Source organism: Colobus angolensis, unplaced genomic scaffold (assembly GCF_000951035.1).
Source record: "Colobus angolensis palliatus isolate OR3802 unplaced genomic scaffold, Cang.pa_1.0 Scaffold181, whole genome shotgun sequence".
In the NCBI taxonomy this organism is placed as follows: Eukaryota; Metazoa; Chordata; class Mammalia; order Primates; family Cercopithecidae; genus Colobus; species Colobus angolensis.
The window spans coordinates 3,232,744-3,255,580 of NW_012114944.1; the positions used below are offsets into that span (position 1 = coordinate 3,232,744).

Consider the following 22,837-nt stretch of genomic DNA (forward strand, 5'->3'; position numbering starts at 1 on the left):
ACAATAGAGGCCCCAAGAGTACAGAAAACATGATCAGACTCCTACAACTCAATGTTTACTTCTGCTATTAGGGCTTTTTCCAGCAGGTAGTTCCCCACTGTTTCCACCATCGTGGAGACAGAAATCGTCCTAAAAAACACATGACCAGAACCTAGGGTACAGTGGTACACCACCATTTGTTTCCTGGTTAAGAATCCAGTTCAGCCAGCTGTGGCCTTTATTGAAACCTTTTCCCTCTACCCCAATCTAGGGTTTGCCTTGGTATCTTGTCCACAAATTTGTAGCTGACCTACCACTTTTTCACCTACTCTAGCACTCAGCTCCCATCTCTGTTGTAAGAAAGCAATCATAGACATGACATGCTGCACACAACCAGGCCAGGCGACCCTCACTGAAATGTGCTAATTTTAAGCCATAATATACATAATAATTACTGAAGCATTACTTATACAAGGGTTTCATTCATCTAAGAAGACGTTGCATTTTTCTGAATTTTGAACATGACCAATCTAAATTTCCTTTAATTAAATATAAAATTCTATAAAACAGGTCACTGAACTAAAAAATCACATTTTTTCATATGTCAGTTCATGGCCACACACAGTACAAGTCTTGCGGTACATGTCATCTTCTAGGTTTTCTTCTGGTCCATACTCATGTTGATGAACAATTGTCTCCCTTTTCCACACGCTGCTTCTTACTGCTCGCCGCAATTCTGAGAAAACAATTTTAAAGTCATCTTTTCAGTGGTGCTACTCAGCTGAATCCAAAAATCCAAATCCATCAAGCTTTCAGCAATGTACGTGTGTGTGTCTATGTGTATTTAAACCATATATAGTTTACCTTAATTTTATAACAAAGTTGATTATACAAACTTGGCAAACTTACTTTCTTACCTCACTAGTTCGGCCTGTGAATCAAGTTTTCACTGGAGCAGTGTGAAACAAGAGATTCAGAAATGGTTATGTGGCTTGGTGGTATGCGAAACAGAACCATATTCAGAAGTGAGCTGAGTAACAAAATAGGACACATTCAGGTACAGTTTGACTTCAGATAACAGAATGCCATAGTAGGAAAATGAGTCAGCTGAAATAAGAAAAAGTATTTTTAAGTTCTTGTCAGGAGCTACGTCAATAAGCATCAAGTCAAGCTTTGCAAGAAAACTAGAAAGTAGAGAACTCTACCACTATGCTGGTATGTTTTCATCTTAGAAAAACTGCTTGTGCATTAAGACCTCAAGTCTCTTGAAGTTCTTGTAAGAGGGCTAAAAATAAGAATCACAGAATATTAAGAGCTGGAAAGAACCATAGAGTTTTGATTTTACTTTAATTTGCAGGTTGAGAAACTAAGCAAAGATAACTGTGAAGCCAGGACACTGGTCATATTCTAATGTTTGGAGCTTTTTCTGCTACTTCTGTCAAAATCATTTTACAAAGAAAATTATATTGGGTTCTTTGAAAGCAACCAAGTAAATAGATTTTAATAAAAAGCAACACTTGACATTTCTGTTCTCACCAGTGATCCACACAGTTCATCATTGTCTTTGACAGTGGCATTACCTAAGGCAGAGTATGATAGCTGTCTTGTATAATCGCAGCTATAAAAATCAACATACACCAAGTAATCACATATTTTCCCTAATCCATTTTAGATCTGTAAGTAGTATCAAAATACTACTTGAATCTTATTTTCAGCTTTTATGTCATGAGGATGAAAACACAGGGCTATGTGTAAGGCAGTGTTCTTACCACTTTAAATACATTTAATCCTCACAACCCTTTAAGCTAAGTAGAATTATTCCAATTTTTACAGATGAGAAAACCAAGGCACAGAGAAGTTATAAGTTGCCCAAGGTTGTATGTATAGTTGATGGATACTTCTAGCATGAAAAGTACTTTGACATTATTTCAGTGCACGTACCTCTAGATAGTTTTTGGTCTGGAAGAAAAAAATGTTCATCTAAACTCTTCATTTCTTTCAGTATCCTCTCATATTCTGAAGACCTTGGTTTTTCTAGATACAGATCTGGAATGCCCTCCGTCCTTTAAATTTTACCTTAGGATATCTTCTAAATAAAAAATGATATGCTAACCGGAACTCCACAGATGCCCCCTGGTTTGAGATAATGTAAGGAAGATGTTGCCTACCTGAATTCTAATACCTGCTTTTCAACTTGGTTCTCATGTAAGACATCTGGCCACCTTATCCCACTGAAAATCCTACAACATTTTACTGTGGCGCAATCATGCTAAACTAACTTTTCTGCCTAATTTGAATATTATGTGTACTTAAAAAGAGGTACCAAAGAAAACTTTTCTGAATACTAAAAAAAAAAAATACTTGTAGTAAAACTCTTTCTAGCCATAATTGAACCTAAGGTTTTACACTGACTTTGACTTTTTCTCCCCACTCTTCAGCTAGTGTGTCAGGCTTAATGGTAAGAATAAAGCCACATCTTTAATTTATTTACTAGACATTCCTGGAAACACCTGTGCCAGAAAGGAAGTATTTTGGGCCAGGTGCAATGGTTCATGCCTGTAATCCCAGCACTTTGGGAGGATTATCTGAGCCTGGGAGTTCAAGACCAGCCTGGGCAACATAGTGAAACCCCCATCTCTTAAAAATAAAATAAAATAAAAAATTTAAAACAATGTTTTTAATTAGCTAGCCATGGTGGCATGTGTCTGTAGTCCCAGCTACTTGGGAAGCTGAGGTGGGAGGATCACTTAAGCCAAGGAGTTTGAGCCTGCAGTGAGCCGTGATTGCACCACTGCACTCCAGCCTAGGTGACAGAGTGAGACCCTGTCTCAAAGGAAAAAACAACAGAACATAAGGAAGTATTTTAAAATAGATAGATTTGGAGTTTTCTTCACCCTTCTTTCCCTTTCTGAACAATCCAGTCCTATGGAGCAAGTAAGCATCCACAGCAGGGTGAGAGAGCCCAAGAAAAAGAGGGCTCCCTCCAGAAGAGGCAGCAACAGTAATGGGAGTTAGTCACACAAAGGGCTTTGGTCAAGTCACTATATTAAGGATCACGGGAGCCACCAGGTTTCTCATCATCCAAAAAGCCCGTATAAGTAAAACTAAAATGAACCATGAAATTTTAGAACTGGATGTATCAGTGTGTAAACTCAAGGTTTACATACATTTATAGACAGAGACATAGAAATACAGGTATGCATGTGTTGTGCTAGAAAAGCAGGAGTGCTCAAGAAATGATGACATAAGGCCGGGCATGGTGGCTCACACCTATAATCCTAGCACTTTGGGAGGCCAAGGCAGGTGGATCAACTTGAGGTCAGGAGTTCGAGACCAGCTTGGCCAGTATGGTGAAACCCCCATCTCTACTGAAAACACAAAAATTAGCTGGACATGGTGGCACATGCCTGTAATCTCAGCTACTTGGGATGCTGAGACAGGAGAATCACATGAACCCAGGAGGCGAAGGTTGCAGTGAGCTGAGATTGCGCCACTGCACTCTAGCCAGGGTGACAGAGCAAGACTAGGTCTCAAAAGTAAACAAGTAAATAAAAATAAAAAAGGAAATGACATGTCAAAAGATACAAAAGCTAGTCACTAGGCCAAATCAGAGCATTTGAGCAACAAAGTAAGGACAGAAAGAACCAAAGCGACTGGAGAAAAACTAATTAATGAATTCATACCAATAAGTAAATGGGGCAAAGGATGTTACAGAATGCTGACTGCCAACTGCTCAAATGCAGAAGGAATGCTGGAATTAGAAGACAATTCTTATAACCATCATACTAAAGACTGGTTCTAGCAGGAACCATCAATGGATGGATACTAAATCTAGGGGGATACAATTTCTTTTTGCTTATCAAAAATCAGAATTACCACTGAGGGCTGACAGACATCAGTGCCTCCAGATATGAGGCCCTGAGAAAAGCACATCACTTACATACTGTCCCTAGCCTGAAATGCATACCCTACATCCAGCCAGCAGGACACACCAGAAACTGCCCCAAGTGAGAAGCATGTTTTGAAAGGCAGGGCAGAGGAAGCAGACTTTTCTTCAAAAATGTCAATGTCATAAAAAATAAGAGCTGTGTAAATATCCCAGAAAAGTTTAGAAAGACTTGGTACCTAAAGCCAATACCCAATCCCAGACTAGATTCTGTTCTAGAAAGGAATCGCTAAAAAGAGTATTAGATCAACTAACAAAACTAGAATATGGAGGGCAGATTAGACATAAATACTAAATCAATGTTAAATTTACTCAAGTTAACAATATACTTCGGTTGTGTAACAAAATATATCCCTATTAGGAAATATACACTGTAATATTTATGGGTAAAGGGTGGTAATGTATACAACTTAGTCTTAAATGGTTCAGAAAAAAATAAATACTGTGTGTGTATAGAAAGAGCATGCAAATGATGCAAATAGCATAAAGTGTTAACGGTAGGTAATCTGGATAATGGCCCTTTGTATTATTATCCTTGCAAGTTTTTATAAGTTTGAAATTATTTTCAAACAAAATAGTTTAAAAAGACAGGAGCTAGTGTGAAGGGGATTCTACTGGACAAATTTTGGACAATTTCAACACCAAAATGAATCATGACCGGAATGGACTACAATACATTGACTTCAGAATAAGAAACAATGAGTCCAGCTGATGCTTAAAAAAAAAAAAAAAAGTTTTTAAAAGGAGAAAAGCTCCTCTTTCCAAAAGCCAAATAACAATTACAGAAAGTGACAGAAATAGAAAATCACCATTTATATCCACCACAATAATAACTAAAGTAAGACTCAGCCCTGTGTACTAAATAAAACCACTGAGTGAAAGGTAAGGAATGAGATATTCACACAGTATTAGATTTCTCACTAATTACAAAGGATAAAGGGTACCTTTACAATGGACAAACCTGGCAGACACCACCTTAACTAAGCAGTCAAACTACCACTCCCTTAAAAGAGCTGGTACCATGTGTCTACTGATAAATGCTCAAACACATCAGCTTGAAAGTATTCCCACCAAAAACATTCGACCTGAGTCTAACTGTGAGAAAACAAGCAGCTAATAAATCTGAACGGAGGGACACACTGAATAGCAGCTGGCCTGGGCACTGCAAAATGTCAACGTCGTGAAAGACAAAAAAGGCTGAGAGACTAGTTTAAAAGCAACTATCACTATGCATCATCCTTGAATAGCACCTGGATCCAACAAAAAGCTGGAAAGGACACCAAAATAACTGGGGAATATTAAATTATACCCAAGACAGCAGCATTATATTAATGCTAAATTTCTTGAGTATGATCATTGTTCTTTAGCTATGTAGAAGAACACCATTGTTTTTTGTTTTGTTTTTTTGTTTTTTTGAGACAGAGTTTCACTCTTGTTGCCCAGGCTGGAGTGCAATGGCACAATCTCAGCTCACTGCAACCTCCACTTCCTGGGTTCAAGCAATTCTCTTGCCTCAGCCTCCTGAGTAGCTGGGACTACAGGTGCCTGCTACCATGCCCAGCTAATTTTTGTATTTTTAGTAGAGACAAGGTTTCACCGTGTTGGCCAGGCTGGTCTCAAACTCCTAGCCTCAGGTGATCTGCCCGCCTCGGCCTCCCAAAGTGTTGGGATTACAGGCGTGAGCCACTGCTCCCGGCCGAATGCCATTGTTTTGAGGAAAAACATGCTGAAGTATTTGTAAGAATCACAATGTCTGCAAGTAACATAAATGGCTTGGCAAAATATGTGTGTGTGGAAGAAAAAGTAAATATGGCAAATGTCAACATCAGGTAAATAAAAAAATTTAAGATTAATACTTTTTTCACACTACTTCATTTAACAACTTAAAACTTAGGAAAGCAGAAATCAACTACCTACTGCTGAGAATGGGAAGGAGGTAGTTGTAAAAACAAGATAAGGCTTTAGGAGAGTGAAAAAAGGTCTGTAGGTCTGAAACCGACTTTGGGGGAGCCAAGGAAACCTGGCGTGGGTGCAGGTCCTACGCAGTGCTGAAGGCCTAATTGAAGCTGGAGACAAAATAGTGGTTTACCATGTGCCAGCCTCCTAGTTCCACCGGCCTAGAATTTCACAATGCTGGAAGCTATTAACTAAGGACTGCCTTTTGTGGAAATTTATAACAATTTTCATGGTAACCGGTCTTGTTACTGATATATTCAGGGACTGCTTATACATTTTACACAGAAAAATTTTCTCCTAAATCCTTTTTTTAAATGAAAACGTTATTTTATACCAATCTAAAACTTGTATTCAGTTTAACATCTTGGTTTTGCAAAAGAGGTGGTCTGTATTCAAGAAAACCCAATGCTGCTTCTGAGGTCAACTTATAAGACAACTAACTGAGACAGACAAGATACTTCTAAATGCTTCATGGTAGGGCAGGAAGTATTAACTCATGGTGCCCCTTGTTAACAGGAGGAAAAAAAAATTACAAGGAAAAGACACAAAGACAATATGATGCTTTGGTCTTATTTAGTCCTCCATAAACTAAAGCAGAGTAACAGAGAATTGAGTCTCCCAAACTCTCTTGAGAGATGACTCTCAAGACTCATAAATATAACCACAGGCCCACAATGTACAATGTCCACAAACTTGGGCCCCCATAAGAGATTTCTTACCTACCTCTTTTGGGAGGAAAGTACATAGTAATAAATAATGAAAATGAATTTATTTTCCTTTTTTTAGAAGGGTAACCTCTACCAGTACTGAATAAGAAAAGCTGGTATAACTAAAGAAAAGCCTTATCTCTACCTTATTTATAGAGTAGACATGCAAACCCAAAAAGTTCTGTACATTTGAACCAGGTGAACGTTCCCATCTAATATTAAGGCCAGTGCATCCTGAAGTTTTGAAATCAAAACTGATTTCTATCATCTATAACTGATTACTGTAATGTATAACGGTCCTTTCACACGCCTTAAGATGCCTGTTCACTACTTTATCCTTCAAGGCTCTCCTTGCTCCTGGAAGAGAGGAAGGACTGGTGGAGGGCAATGAAAGGGCCAAATTCAGAAGAACTCTTTCCAAATACTCTCAACTGGTCCTTTGAATATTTTGATACAGAGTTTTGAAACCAGTTAAAAAACTGAACAGCAGTTTCTGCCTTCTTGTATCTAAAATCTGTAACAATTTGAATTCACTAACAAGAAAACACTTTCTTGTCTTTCACTCTATTTTTATATATCTATATAGACATAGATCTATACAGATACATACACACCTTATACTATTTAAACTATAAAATTATTTTTGGTAGTAAGATCAATTCTCAAACTGCTAAAGTAGAAGATCATATTCTCAAAGCAGGTAAATATAATCTCTTACCTTCCCATAAAGAAGTAAACTGTGTCAGCTTCTTTGTGGATCAAAATCAGAAGACCAAGAGGAACCAGGTTCCAATTTCTTTTCAACTAAAATACTTTTAGACTTGCTTTTATTCCTCTCTGTTCTGAGCCTCTGAGAAAACTGTACAGTAAGCTCCTTGTGTCTACTCTCTACAGTGTCTACTCCAATCTCAGCCCTTTGTGGCCTATTCAGGAAGGCGGGAACAACCTCTAAAGTAAATCAACAAGAAGCCATAATTAAAGAAGGCATCACACTAACCTCTCTGCACATTAAACACCAGAAGACAGTGGAGTAATGTTACAGAACTTAGGTATTCATATGCACAAAAGCAGAAAAACATTTCTATTTGCAGAGACTTGGAAAATCTATGACTCATGTAACCACTTTGGAAAATTTCCTCAAAAGACATGCTTTATTCAAATAAGAAGCGAACTGGAAAAGAAACCAGACCCAAGAGGTCTAACTCTATGAAAAACTTCAGGGCAAGTTCAAACTCTTCAAAATGAGGACAATTAACAATTAACTTATCTGGTGATTAACAGCAGCAATTTAACGTAATGAGAAAAAAAGCCAATTACATTAAAGTTTATATTTCTTTAAAAAGTAATACCAATGAAAAGTAAACCTTTTTGAAGAGTTCTGTTCATACTAATAATAGATATGCCACATAGAATTTGTATTAAAAAAAGCATGTGATGAAATGCATGCCATCGTCTTTCATTCTGTTTGTCAAATTACAGGAATTTGTTACCATTAGATGACACTGTGACCAAACTACAGAATTAGTATCTAAGAAAGTACAGACAGCCCTCGTTTCAAAAAATATTTCATCACCTTGCAGATACAGGTTTTTAATTAATACTTATTATTGTATCCATATATTATTATCTGCACCAAAATACCACCTGAAAATGGTTTAAGGAGGTAAGAGTTGCGGTGATTTCAGGTAGCTGGAGTTAACAAAAAATCCTAGGCTAGTATATAACTAATCTATAACTCTGTCCTCTCCTTCACACCTCTTAAAATGCCTTTTCACTACTTTATCTTTCAAGATTCTCCTTGCTACTGGAACAGAGGAAGGACTGGTGTAAAGCATTGAAAAGATTAAAGGGCCAAATTCATAAGAACGCTTTCCAAATCCTCTCAATACAGCAGTGGCTAATTTTGAGGAGGTCTTTAATGAAATGCTCTTAGGTGACACAACTTATTACAGGAAACCTCTCTACAAAGCCATGGATGTGTGCCTTACCTTGTGATTCGGGAATTGCTAAGTAACTATATAAAAAGATGTGTATAAGGATGTTGATCATGGAGTTGCTGGCTTAACTTCGTGTCAAATAGTGCTTCCATTTTTATTTTAAAAAAATTTTAAGGCTCTTAGGATAGAAAAGAACAGGAAGAGCAAAAATTAAAACGTTGCTGATGATTGTCTCTGAGTAGGAAAATCAATGCGATAAGAGCTCTTTGTAATTCTCTAACTTTTCCGCACTGTAATTGAATTACACTTGTAATGACAAAGGAAAAACAAATCCTCACAATGAGAAGGATTACAACAACTTGTGTTCCTCACAACAAGGAAGGCTTACGTTCAATTTTTGGTTTTGCTTTTTTGTTTTTAAGACATCTGATCTGATCTTATTCACTCTCCAAAACCACTTATGAATCCAATCCAAACCACTCCAAAGCCAATTATGAAAAACAAAAGCAAAATTATATGGATAGGACATTCATTTTCAATGAATCTAGTATATATATAAAACCCAATATACACAGAAAGTATGTGTTATCTCTACACAGTGTACACTACAATGGGCCTCTGCAAAATTACTGCATGAAGAACACAGATGTTTGCTTTTTTAAGGCTCTTTCAGGGATTCTGTGATAGAGCAGAAAGTGACCACTGTGCTCCCGCAGCACCGCTCGATCATCACTATCATGGTACCTAGCACGCCTGCATGATTTTAAGTTTCTCTCCTGACAAATTCTGACTCCAGAATTTATGTTAGCATAGTGCCTGGCACATAGCTGACACTTAGTAAACACTGGATGCATTGATGGATGGATGGATGAAAATTTCAGAGACAGACAGACTTAACAGACATATATACCTGGATGGATTAACAGGGACAAATTAATGCAGAGATAGATGGACAAGGGAATGCATGCAAACACAGATGCATGGATAGAGAAATGACTACTTCATGGAGACTTTCAGTCAAAAAAGCCTGCTTCCAGTCCCAACTTTGCCAGTAACTATCTATGTAACAAGTCACTCCACCTTTCTGGGTCTTTTGGTCATATATAAAATAAAAGTTCCTTCTAGCTGCTGAATTAGATGACTAAGACTTAGGGCATGGCTTTTCATTTTAAGCAATTACAGGAGATTGTTGGTGGGTGTGTTTTTTATAACACTATTGATTATACTTTAATTGATGCCAAATCCTTGACCAGTGATACCACTCCTGATCCTCACATTGTTCCTATATAAAAACACGATTCACTTTAAGATGATGAAGTACATGCTTTTCAGAAATGTCGTACTGTGAGGTTTGAGCTGAGTGCCTTGAAGACCAACATACTGAGGCAAACTTTAAGTCATTTTTTTTCAACCTCTGAAAACACATTCCAATCTATTGGTGACATTAAACAGGAAGAATCTAGCTAAAGGCTTTTTGCAAAATGGTAAAACACAATCCTTCACGATATAAAATGTGGCCATCTACCTTTAACTTTTTTATCAAATTTCTTCTGTTTCATTTTTTCTCGGTTTTCCTGTCGGACTTCCTTTGCTTCTTCTAATGCTTCTTGACTACCCCAAACTTCAAGAGACCTCTTCACAATCTACAACACAAAATCCATATTTAAATAAGTTGTGATTCGGACTTGCAAAATATTATAAAGTTATAACTGTCAAATCCACAGGTACCAAAGAATATCTAACTCAAGTATAAATTTATAAATACTTATGAGAAATGTAAAGATTCTAAATATTAATGATCAGAAACAACTCTAATAAAACATCTATCTAAACCTATGAAACTGTCAGTAAACGTATGCTGAATTAGATTATAAATAGAAAAGTTGTCCTCTGACTGTATCGTCAAAGGAATCGAAAGTACACGTGGTCAGTGAGTTTGATCAACTGTGGCGGGCTCACCAAAGAAACAGTTTGTTGACAGATTAGCCACATCAGACCTAAATATGAGGTCATCTCCAAAAATCTCCAACCGCAGGAAATTACCAATTACTACTACTCATCTCCTTCAAGAGCAGTAATTGTTTCTATCGACTTGACTTCTGATCTGCAGGATATATATATTTTTTTAATTTTGGTACCAAAATGATGTAAAAAGTCTTCATTCTACTTTTAAAGCTTTACATTATATACCTTTACTCTTTATAGTATTTACTTACATTTTAAGAGAATTTACCACTGAGGATTATGCTCAGGATACCTCTCACAATATGTTAAAGGACCATAATATTAATCAGTGTAGCCAAACTCAAATTTCTTAACATAATCAAGTGATATACTTGTTTTTCATATATTCTGGGACATCACGTTTTCTACAATTTAACATCCCTGAAAATGCTGCATCACCAGTGCACTTAATGGTACTTTAACAACTCTGAGTCAAAAAGTGGTGAAGAACTGGACTTTGAATGGAAAGTTTAGGAATACCTTCATAAGTCTTCTGCACTTGCATTTTCTCTTTTACGTATGCAAAAGTTGTGATATATGACAAAAAACTGTAATAAAGTCTAATGGCACTATTTCACCAAGTATAAAATAAAAGCATCAAGTGATAAGAAAGCATATGTTGATTTAATTAGCGGCATTTAAAAAATATTTAATGGTACATAAAACAATAGTGAATTTTCTAATCAACAGACTCTTATATTAGTATTTAATGAAATTCAGTACTTTTTTTTTTTTTTTTTTTTTTTTTTGAGATGGAGTCTCGCTCTGTCGCCCAGCTGGAGTGCAGTGGCGCGATCTCGGCTCACTGCAAGCTCCGCCTCCTGGGTTTAGGCCATTCTCCTGCCTCAGCCTCCCCAGTAGCTGGGACTACAGGCGCCCGCCACCTCGCCCAGCTAGTTTTTTTGTGTTTTTTAGTAGAGACGGGGTTTCACCGTGTTAGCCAGGATGGTCTCGATCTCCTGACCTCGTGATCCACCCGTCTCTGCCTCCCAAAGTGCTGGGATTACAGGCTTGAGCCACCGCGCCCGGCAGTACATGTTTTGTTTTACAATATGGCTTCTTAATTTTATTTGGTGATACGGGATTTTCTAGTATAGTATATATTCAAAACTGTGCTCTAAAGCAATGCCTCCCAATATTTTAAGCTAACAGCACAAAAAGAATATTACAATATTTGTACCACTCTGAGGTAGATACAAGAGACTGCTTGTGACTCAAAGAAACTGGCCTGGGCACTAGCAGTCCTAGCCACTAAGCGGATCACCATCTTGGCACGGCTGTAACCCATCTGCAGCAAGCGGAGCTGAGAAGACCTGCTCTGAGATTACAGAGCTATGTGGACACTCACTAGCATTCCAGATGGGTAGAGTTAGATTTTCGGTATTTCTGAAATTTTTCTTTTTTTTAATATTTCTTCTTTGGTGGGAGATGGAGGTGAAAGAGGGTAAGGAAATGGGGCCTGACTCCCATTCCAACCTTTTTTAGTTTCCAAATTGTACTCTTAACATCACCCCATAGCAACATGTTTGTTTCAAAGTGCCATATTAAAAGCAAAATGAGGTCAGGCATGGTGGCTCATACCTGTAATCCCAGCACTTTGGGAGGCCAAAGCAGGAGGATCACTTGAGCCCTGGAGTTCGAGATCAGCCTGGGCAATATGGCAAAACCCCATCTCTACAAAAAATACAAAAAACTAGCCAGGTGCTACTCAGAAGGCTAAGATGGAAGGATTACCTGAGCCCAGGAGGTCAAGGCTGCAGTGAACCATGATCTCACCACTGCACTCCAGCCTGAGTGACAGAGTGAGACCTTATCGTATAAAAAAAAAAAAAAAAGCAAAATGAGAAAACATGTTATTAAATGTCATTATACATGACTGTGATGCATATGCAAAACTAGGGAAAAGAGTTTTTTCACACTCTGTAAGCAAAAACCAAGCTAATTATGACTAGTTTGTTATTAAGACTTTACCAGAGTTAAACATAATAAATACAACTTATTAGAGACCTGTAACTTTAAGTAGAGTTTCATATCACCCCATTGTGAATGATGTGGATTCTTCTTCACAATAAATTTAAGAGGTGGCTCTCTTTTTTCTAAATCACAGTCTTTCAGAAGATATTCTTGTTTTGCCTCTGTTTTGGTTATAAGCTTATGTTTATCATCAGCATCTCTGAAAACAGATTAAGTCCATTATATAAATTAGTTATTTTAAATAAACTAAGTTTGCAAATGGCCCAGCAACTTAGGGGCACACACAGCAAAAAGGACATATAAAATACTTTTTCCTGCAACTCTCATGGTTAAATTAGCAACATAAGAATTCTAACGGAAAAATACTTTATCTTTTACTTATTCTGATAAGTTACATTATCTAGAGAAAAAACATTCCTAGCAAAGGGAACAGCAAGGGCAAAGGCTCTAGGGCATGGGTGTATTTCGCAAAGAGACCTTACAGCAAGAGGACCAGTGTAACTAGAAGACCTGCAGTAAGTGATGGTGAGGAGGGTGGGAGATACAGTCAGAGACAGTCAGGGCCTTGCAAGCAATGGTGAAGACAATGGTTAGAAACCACTAGAAAGTTTTGAGCAAAATACTATATGAAAAGGAGACCCTAGGGGTACAAAAGGGGTAGTGGGAGAGAGACCAGTTAGAATACTACAGCAGTGGTCCAGGCAAGAGCTGATGGTGGCCTAGACTAAGGCAGCAGTGGGAGAGGATGAGATGCCGATGGATTCAGGATATGGTTTGAACCTAAAGCCAAACAGGTTTGGAATTAATACACACAGGAGAGTGGAGACATAGCCAGTGAATGAAGCTGGCTTTACTGAAATGGTAAACACTAAAGAGCAGGTACAGGTCAGGGCGGGGAGAAATCAAAGGTTCAATCAGAGGATTCTATCACAAACACATAAAAGTTAAAACTGGGAAGAGCTGTATGAAAGCTAAATAATTCAGAAGTATAAACTAACAGGAGATATGTAGACTACATGGTACTAAAACGATCATCTCTGACAATGTTGAAAAAGAATGGAAGACTGTGTTCCTGATTATGATTAAACATAAAAGCGTAATGTTTCCAGACTCTTCAAGGTGTCGGCAGGACTGCGTTCCTTTCCGGAGGCGCTAGGTGAGAATCCATCTCCTCGCCTTTTCCAGCTTCTAGAGGCCACCTGCATTCCTTAACTCATGACCCCTCCTTCCACTTTCACAGCCAGTGATGATGACTTCTCACACTGCAGCACTCCTTCATGAATCGCATGTCCCTCTGACTCTCAGCTTTCCTCTTCCACTTCTAAGAAAGCTCGTGTGCTTGTATTCGGTCTACCTGGATAGCCCAGGATAATCTCCCCATCTCGAGGTCTTTAACCTTAATCATATCTGCAAAGTCCCTTTGCTATGGTAAGGTAATATATTCACAACTTTCTTTAAACTAGTACAACAGTTGCTTCCATTTTCTCTTGGAAATAAAATTCTATGTAGTGTTTCAGTTCCCAAAAGCTATACTGGCTTTTAAGGAGAATGATGACAATACTGTGGACCTTAACCACTGTGTCAGTGGGAAATGAGTTTGTAATCTGTAGTTCCAGCTGTGGTGCCAGAACATTCCCAGCCATATATCTGATCATGAGACCAGGGACCACACCTCCCTCTCTGTCTATCCAGGACTCCGCTCAGCAACAAGCCAATCACGATGGCTCCCAATGTCTGCAGCAGGGACTCTAAAAGGTCGGGTCCTTCAGGCATGTGAGGAGTTGATTTAGGGCTGTAGGGACAAAGTAAGCACAGGGAGCAGGTAAGAGGGCCAACTAAGATTCCAAGATAGTGCCTTCAAAGTGCAAAAGATACCAGCACAGCATCTGGCTGAGTCAACAGTAGCGATAGGAGAGCCAGGTGAAGTGAGAAAGGTTATTCTGGATGATATAAAAAAAGGATAAAGTCTAGAAGAAAAAGAATGGAAGAATATGGTTTTTCCTCATCTGTTCTCTTTATGACGGTAGCAAAAGATGAATGAAAAAGGTATTCTGAGCTACAGTCCTCTCACTGAAGGCCCCAGTCCTCTGACCAAGATGTAACACACCCTGGAATAATTAAGAAATAGAGGGATCATTAGGGCTGGGTGAAGAGAAGGGTTAGGAGCCTGCTACTGAGAGATGTTAAAAAACAAAAACAAAAAAACTCAGGCCAGCAGAAAAAGAAAAGGAAATTTCTATGGCAGAACCATCGGCATCCTTCCTATTTTATGGGGTATATCTCAAGCTTTAATAGACACAGATTTACTGTATTTGGCAAAATAGAAACCATAGAAATTTTAGGAAATGCCCAAAATAAAAATCGTAATTACTAAGAAAATATCAAATCCAAACAGATATAACTTGTTTTGCCCTAAACCTACCCATAAACATTAGCAATTAAGAACATCATCTAAAATAAGTACCTGCAGTTATCACAAGTTGGCAAATCAAAGTGGTTCATAAGATAAGAATCCATAAATTCTTTCCCACATTCTTCACATATTACATAATCAAATTCCATAACAGGTCCTAAGAAAAGGAAAATGAACTCTTTAAGTTTCATTTTTTATGACTAGAACAATATATTTTCCTCTATTTTATTAGCTTATCAGCATGTATGTTATGCCTGACATAAATACATTTAAGTAAAAGACAAAATAGGACCTTATGTTTATCTAAAAAAAAAAAAAATTAAAGAGGAAAAAAGAAAAGGAAGATAAAGAAAAAAAACCTAGCAATTCCACAAGTATTTCTGAATCCCAGCCATGTGCAAGGTACCTGTATTAGTGCTACATTGCAGCTATAAGAAACTATTATAGACGAAGTGACTTAAAACAACACACATTTATTATCACACAGATCTCCAGTTTATTCTGACATGGGTCTCGGTAGGCTAAAATTAAGGTGGTGGCAGGGCTGTGTTCCTTTCTGGAGGCTCTAGGCAAGAATCCATCTCCTTGCCTTTTCCAGCTTCTACAGGTTGCCTGCATTCCTTGACTCATGACCCCTTCCTCCATCTTCACAGTCAGCAATGGTGGCTTCTCACATGGCATCACTCTCTTCTTCCATAATCACATGTCCCTCTGACTCTCGGCTTTCCTTTTCTACTTTTTTGTAGAAAAGGAGTCTTGCTCTGCCGCCCAGGCTGGAGTACAGTGGCACGATCTCGGCTCAGTGCAACCTCCACCTCTCGGGTTCAAGTGATTCTCCTGCCTTAGCCTCCCAAGTAGCTGGGATTACAGGTGCACGCCACCATGCCCAGATAATTTTTGTTTTGTTTTGTTTTTTGAGATGGAATCTCGCCCCGTTGCCCAGGCTGTAGTACAGTGGCGTGATCTTGGCTCACTGCAACCTCCACTTCCTGGGTTCAGGCAATTCTCCTGCCTCAGTCTCCCAAGTAGCTGGGATTACAGGCACGCACCACCACGCCCGGTTAATTTTTGTATTTTTAGTAGAGATGGGGTTTCACCATGTTGGCCAGGCTAGTCTCAATTTCCTGACCTTGTGATCCACCCACCTCGGCCTCCCAAAGTGCTGGGATTACAGGCATGAGCCACTGCACCCGGCCCTAATGTTTGTATTTTTAGTAGAGACACAGTTTCACCATGTTGGCCAGGTTGGTCTCAAACTCTTGATCTCAGGTGATCCACCTACCCTGGCCTCCCAAAGTGCTGGGATTATAGGTGTGAGCCACTGTGTCCAGCCCCTCTTCCACTTTTAAGGAAACTTGTGTGCTTACATTGGGTCTACCTGGATAATCCAGGATATTCTCCCCATCTCAAGGTCTTTAACTTTAATCATATCTGCAAAGTCCTTTTTGCTATGATAAGGATAATATATTCATAGGTTCCAGGGTGATTAAGGCATGGACATCTTTGGGGGCCATTATTTTGCCTATCACTGCACCGCTGAAAGTACAAAACAGATTAGTCCCAGAGTGGTAAGGCGAAAAGGGATCTGCTTACAGACAGGGCACCAACATTACACAGGAAAGAGCAATAAACAGCATGGTAACAGAAGACAGACAACAGCAGCATTCACTTCCAAAAGGAAAAATTTTTTTCTCCCTCCATTCTACCCCCTACCAACAAAGCAAAAAGCTTCTTTATCTGTCTCACCTTCTGGATTATAACTCCTTGAGAGGAGAGTCTGTATTCAGCCATGTATCCTCAACTCCCAGCACAGAAAAACCACTCTAGGTAAGGTAAAGCTAGATAATATTTAAGGACTTCAAATGCCTAGCTATGAAACTTAATCCTGTAAGAACTGTTTCTCCCAGCAAGTCTTTAAATTTTACTAATAAGGCTGGGCACAGTGGCTCACACCTATAATCCCAGCACTTTGGAAGGCCAAGGTGGGTGGATCACTTGAGTCCAGGAGTTCGAGATCAACCTGGTAAACATGGCAAAGCCCTGTCTCTACAAAAAAATACAAAAATTAGCCAGCTGTCAATTAGTTGGGCGTGGTAGCAGGCACCTGTAATCCCAGCTACTCTGGAGGCTGAGGCAGGAGAATCACTTGTGCCCAGGAGGTGTAGGTTGCAGCAAGCCAAGATTGTGCCACTGCACTCCAGCCTGAGCAATAAGAGTGAAACTCCGTCTCAAAAACAAAAACAAAAAATTTAGCCAGGCATGGTGGTGTGTGCCTATAGTCCCAGCTACTTGGGAGGCTGAGGTAAGAGAATCACTTGAACACAGGAGGTATCGGTTGCAGTAAGCCAAAATCACGCCACTGCATTCTAGGCTGGTGACAGAGCAAGACTCTTTCTATATATATATATACATACACACACACACACACACACCTACCTACATACATACATATACACACACACACACACACACATATATATGTAAATAAATAAATTCTACTAAGAAATCTTTAGGCTGAATGCTCCAACTCTCAGAGCTGCCACAATTTCCAAATGAGAAGAAAGAGGAGCTGTCGACTGGGCGCAGTGGCTCACGCCTGTAATCCCAGCACTTTGGGAGTTCGAGGAGGGTGGATCACCTGAGACTGGGTGCTTGAGACCAGCCTGACCAACATGGAGAAACCTCGTCTCTACTAAAAATACAAAATTAGCGGGGCCTGGTGGTGCATGCCCATAATCCCAGCTACTCAGGAAGCTGAGGCAGGAAAATCGCTTGAACCCAGGAGGCGGAGGTTGCAGTGAGCCAAGATCACACCACTGCACTCCAGCCTGGACAATGAGAGTGAAACTCCATCTCAAAGAAGAAAAAAAAAAAAGAAAAGGAGAATTGTCATTATGTTATTAATTAACTGTTTGTTTCAAAATATTCCTATCACTGCCTTCCCTTACCTCCTTCATTATAACACACTAATCTCCAAACTTTAAGAAAACAAAAAACATGCTTTTTTTGTAGAATATTAGAGGAGCATATCCATAAACAAAAGGAAAATTAAAAATTCTGGAACAAGGCTAGTGATAGCCAAAGTGGTATATTTGAAAAATATACCAGGATGCGTTAGAATGAAGAGAAAGTGTGTTAGAAATACCAATTAGGAAGCTATTACATAGCATTATTAATTAAAACATTTAAAATGTGCAGTTTTCTAATTTAAAACATTCTTTATAATGGGAATTCCTAAATAAACACAATGATAATTTTCAAACTGTCACTCCCTTTTACATTTACCACTCAGAAACTGGCAGTCTACCATAAGCAAGAGTTGTGTAATTATTTCATTATGTATCACAATGTAATAATAATGGAAATAAAGTACACAGTAAAATGTAATGTGCTTGAATCATCCTGAAACCATCCCCGGCCACCCCCCAACCCCACCCCGGGTTTTGTCTTCCACAAAACCAGCCCCTGATGCAAATAAAAACAACTATTTTAATCCTTCAAGTCTCAGCTTCTGCAAACAACAGTATAGACACACACAGATTAGAGCAGGCCAACCACCTACATTGATGAATGCACAACACTTCTGTAGCTGCAACTCAAGACTGGAATAGGTTTTTGTTTTTTTTAAATCTGTTATATTGCACTGTTGGCTGCTAAACTTATGAAAAAATAACGTGTTTCTATCTTTTCCCCAAAGACTGTGAAAGTACCCTCACTGTGAAGATATGCATACACATAAGTGATTTACCAAAGCACTAACCTTAGATCATAGTTATATCCTTCTTTGTATGCTGGTCTACCTTATACTTTGTAAGCTGCTTTCTTTCTCCACAGTTATCTCCTGGATGCTGGCGCCTCATTTCAGCCTATCAAGATAATTCTGAGTATTTATTCTACCAATCAATATACTGGCTAACCCTGCCTATTATAAAACAACAGAGAGCATCAACCCCTAAGCACATCAGCCACAAGTTAAATAATCATTTCCATATGCATGGCTGTTTCTTTGATTTTTTTTAATCTACTAGCAAAACTGCCAAACTTTATCACTTTTATAAAGATAATGTACTCACTAATTAAAGTAATTGCGGCATTATTTAGCATCAGTTTGCATAGAATTATGCATGTTACTCAAAATAACCAATCTAGATACTTATTTTTGAAAAAAACACTTTACCTGGTTGATGAACAACGTTTCCAATTTTATGTTCTTCTTCTTCTTCCTCTTCTAAAATGAAGCCTCCTCCTGTGTCAATTATCTTTGGGGCTGCTTTTACATTAGCCACGCCTACAAAAGTAAAAGCAGTCAACAACTGAAGTAGGTAAGCCCGTATGTTACCTTGTTCACAAAGAGAAAATTCCTCTGAATTCAATATATCTCACACAACACAAGGATGTCCACGATCACCATTTCTATTCAACATTATACTGAAGGCCCCAGCCAGTCCAACAGAGCAAGAAAACCAAAAAGGCATAAAGGATGAAAAGAAAGAAGTAAAACAGCATCTATTCACAGATGATGTAATTATATGTGTAAAATATCCACAAGAATCTACAATTAGAATTAAGAAATAACAACCTAGAAAGAGATGTATAAAACCTCTGCCCTGAAAACTACAAAACACTAAGGGAAATCAAAGAAGACTTAAATAAATGGAGAAATATACTGCATATGGATTTTAAGCCTCCATATCATAAAAACATCAATTCTTCACAAATTTATCTAAAGATTCAAGGTGATCTCAGCCAGAACTCCAGCAGTGGGGTGTGTTGTGTTGTATGTGTATGTGTGTATGTGTGTGCGTGTGTGTGTGCTCGCGCGCGCGCGCTCACCTGGAAATTTCCATTTCATATTTTGGGCCATGGTTGACTGTGGGTAACTAAAGCCACAGAAAGTAAAACCTTGGATAAGGGAGGACTAACGTATGCATATCTGACAAAGGACTCACATTCAGAATACATAATAAAATCCTCTAAATCAGTAAAAGACAAATAACCCAACTTTTAAAAACAGGCAAAAGATCTGAATAGGCACTTAACAAATGAGGATATCCAAACGGCCAAAAAGCACATGAAAATGTTCTCATTATCTCTAATAATTGGAAAAATACAAATTAAAACCATAATGAAGTATCATTAGACTCTCACCAGAATGTCTACAATGAAAAAGACTGACAATACCAAGTGCGAGGATGTGGAGCAACCAGAACTGCCATACACTGCCAGTGAGAATGGAAACTGATATAATCACTGTTTGGCAATACCTACTAAAGCTGAACATAACTACAACTCTCCTATGATCCAGCAATTCCATCTCCAGGCACATACACAAGAGAAGTGAGTGTGTCCACTAAAGCACATAAACAGGAATGTGTACAGAGGTTTCATTCCTAACAGCCCCAAAGTGGAAACAACCCAAATAGCCACAAAAGGAAAAGGGAAAAATTGCGGCATAATACAAAAGAATCTATACAACATCTAAATGCACAAACTACCAATGCATGCAACAAAATGCCCAAATCTCTCAGATACTATGTTGCGCAAAAAAAAAGCCAGATACTGTACAGACTCAATGTACATGAATTTCAGAAATAGGTAATACCAATCAAATGGTCAGAAGAGTATTACTTCTGAGAGTTGAGAGTGGACACTGACTAGGAAGGCGCAACAGGAAAACTTCTCAGGTTCTGGAAGTGTACCCATCTTGACCACGATGGTGTTTACACAAGCATTCACATAGGTAAAATTCAGATGAGTACATTTTACAATATGTTACACCTCCATATTTTAAAATAAGACAAATCTAGTAGGTTTTATTCTGCTAAAGTCACTCCCCTTCTCTGGCCTCAATTTCTCCCTCTATTAAATGAAAGGATTAGATTATAAGCTTGTTTCCACTGTTAATAGCAATTCTCACTATAACGCCTGTTCATTTCTCTGTACCCCTTCATTAGACTGAGTGCCTTTACCTGTATACTTCTGACAAACAGTAAACATTCCATGAGTACCGACTGGATGGATAGAAACGAATGAACCTACCAGAATATGTAATATAAATAGCAAAGTAAATGAATGGGATGACAGTAAGCACAATGAGAATTCAGAACAGGGAAAGCTGAAGTAGTGGAGACCATGACTCCAGCAGGATCCTAAACAACGCTAACTCATGCCCAAAACAAAGCCCAATTTCTCTCTGCTGCTATGACTTGCTGTTTCCTCAGGACCTTAGCAACACTCTTCGTATTCTAAGTAACTTTTTTCAGTCTCTTTCATGGTGTATGTCATGGTACACGGAGAAAAAGAAAACTGTATAGTACCTGGAAATAAAAGTATCACAAAGATAAAAAATCCCGGCACTTACCTAACTCTTGAAACATGGTGGGTTGTACTCAACGCTACAATACAGTTCAGTTCTTGGGGAACTGACTAAGAAATCTTACAGAATGTTCATTCTACCTTGCTTTCCATGATCAAAAGTTTAATTTAATACCAGTTTTTGCTATTTTGCACCTTGTGTTCCACAGCCATGTAGTATAGATATGGAAACCTTTATGGAATCATGACTATGAATTAATCAGTGCAAATAAACTTTCTGTCCAACTCTAGTGTGCCTCAAGTTGAGAAAGGAATAAAAGGAAACCACTATAAAGCAGAAAGAATGAGACCAGTACCATCAAAAGTAGCTGGAATTTGCAGTTTCGATGTTAGTACGAATATCAAGACATGCTGCCAGCTTCAGACTCTTCTCACTCTCACTATATCTGGCTGATAAAAAAGAGTAATAGATAATACAGCTGTAAATTGTGCTCGACACAGGACAGTACAGAGCCTTAGGAACACATGTACTTCATGTTATAGAGGTGGTCCTGAAGAACTGCCTATCAACCAAATTATATTTCAAGTACCCTGGAAAAAATTATTAGTTGGCCCCAGGGGCAAATTCCATAAAAGAATAATCTGCAATGAGAGATCAGTCCTTACTTTACTTCAATCAATAAACAAGTTTTGAGCATCTAGCTTTTACCAAGAAATCGTACAGGTCACACGTCCAAGAAACAGACTCATGGAATCTATGGATTAGAATCTTAAAGGTTTACTATCCAGTCCCTTCTTCTGATTGCTGAATCTCCTCTCCTCCACATAAGTAAGGGTTCTTCCAGTCCCTATTTGAGCACTTCTAGTAACGGGTAGCTCATGAGAAGCAATCCATTAGACTTTTGGCAACTCCAATTGCTGAAAGTTCTCCCTAACAAACACCAAGATATAGGCTAGAATCAAGAACTAGTCTATCTCCTCTTTCTGGGACAGCTGAGGCCCTGACACCTGGCAGGGGCTGGCACCTCCCAGCCGGGGCGGCTGCAGCCCTAAACGAAAAATCGAAGCTGAGCAGCCGAGGTGCAGCAAAGAAGGCCCGGGGGCCAGAAGGCCCAGGTGCGACCGCGGAACGCTCTGTGGTCGTGGACAGGACGCTCTGACAAGGCGGCTGGGCGGATTCCCTCTACGACTGGGAAAGAATCTGCGCACAGACGCCAGTGGAGTTGACGCGACCCCCGGGCCCCGGGACTCGGCTCGCACGAGCAAGTCTGGGGACCGGGGAGGCGGGGAGAGAGAAGGGGCAAGCGCCGCCGCGGCCCAAACCTCCAGTAGCCGCAGCCGCCGTCGCCGGGTAGGGCCGGGCAGCCAGCCGGGCCTGGCGCAGCATCAGTGCCCTCTGCCTCTTCCGCTCGACACTCGCCCGCACCGAGGCAGGCAGCTCCGCGGGTTGCTCTAAAGCCGCCGCCTCCGGCGAAGCCCCGTTGGCCGCCGCCATCTCCGACCTACTCCGAAGACCCAGCTCCCAGCCCCACGCACGCGCACTGCGCGCCCAGGCGAGCCGACCACCCGGCACAGCCTCGGCGTTCCCCGCACCCAGCGGCCTTTC

The 22,837-nt window shown here is 39.4% G+C and overlaps 1 protein-coding gene across 2 annotated transcripts; it reads right to left on the reverse strand.

The window, feature by feature from the left end:
* Positions 1–33: 33 nt before the first annotated feature.
* XPA (xeroderma pigmentosum, complementation group A) lies at positions 34–22,837 on the reverse strand. Of its 2 annotated transcripts, XM_011939468.1 has the most exons (7): positions 22,555–22,837; positions 19,094–19,204; positions 14,968–15,073; positions 12,537–12,702; positions 10,051–10,168; positions 7,307–7,536; positions 34–715 (listed from the first exon to the last, which is right to left on the reverse strand). In XM_011939468.1, exons 1-6 carry the CDS (start codon positions 22,724–22,726, stop codon positions 7,331–7,333), a joined length of 879 nt encoding a protein of 292 aa, XP_011794858.1. In that variant the 5' UTR covers positions 22,727–22,837; the 3' UTR covers positions 34–715; positions 7,307–7,330. The 2 variants fall into 2 exon arrangements, with proteins under 2 accessions (XP_011794858.1, XP_011794859.1); XM_011939469.1 differs by lacking the exon at positions 7,307–7,536.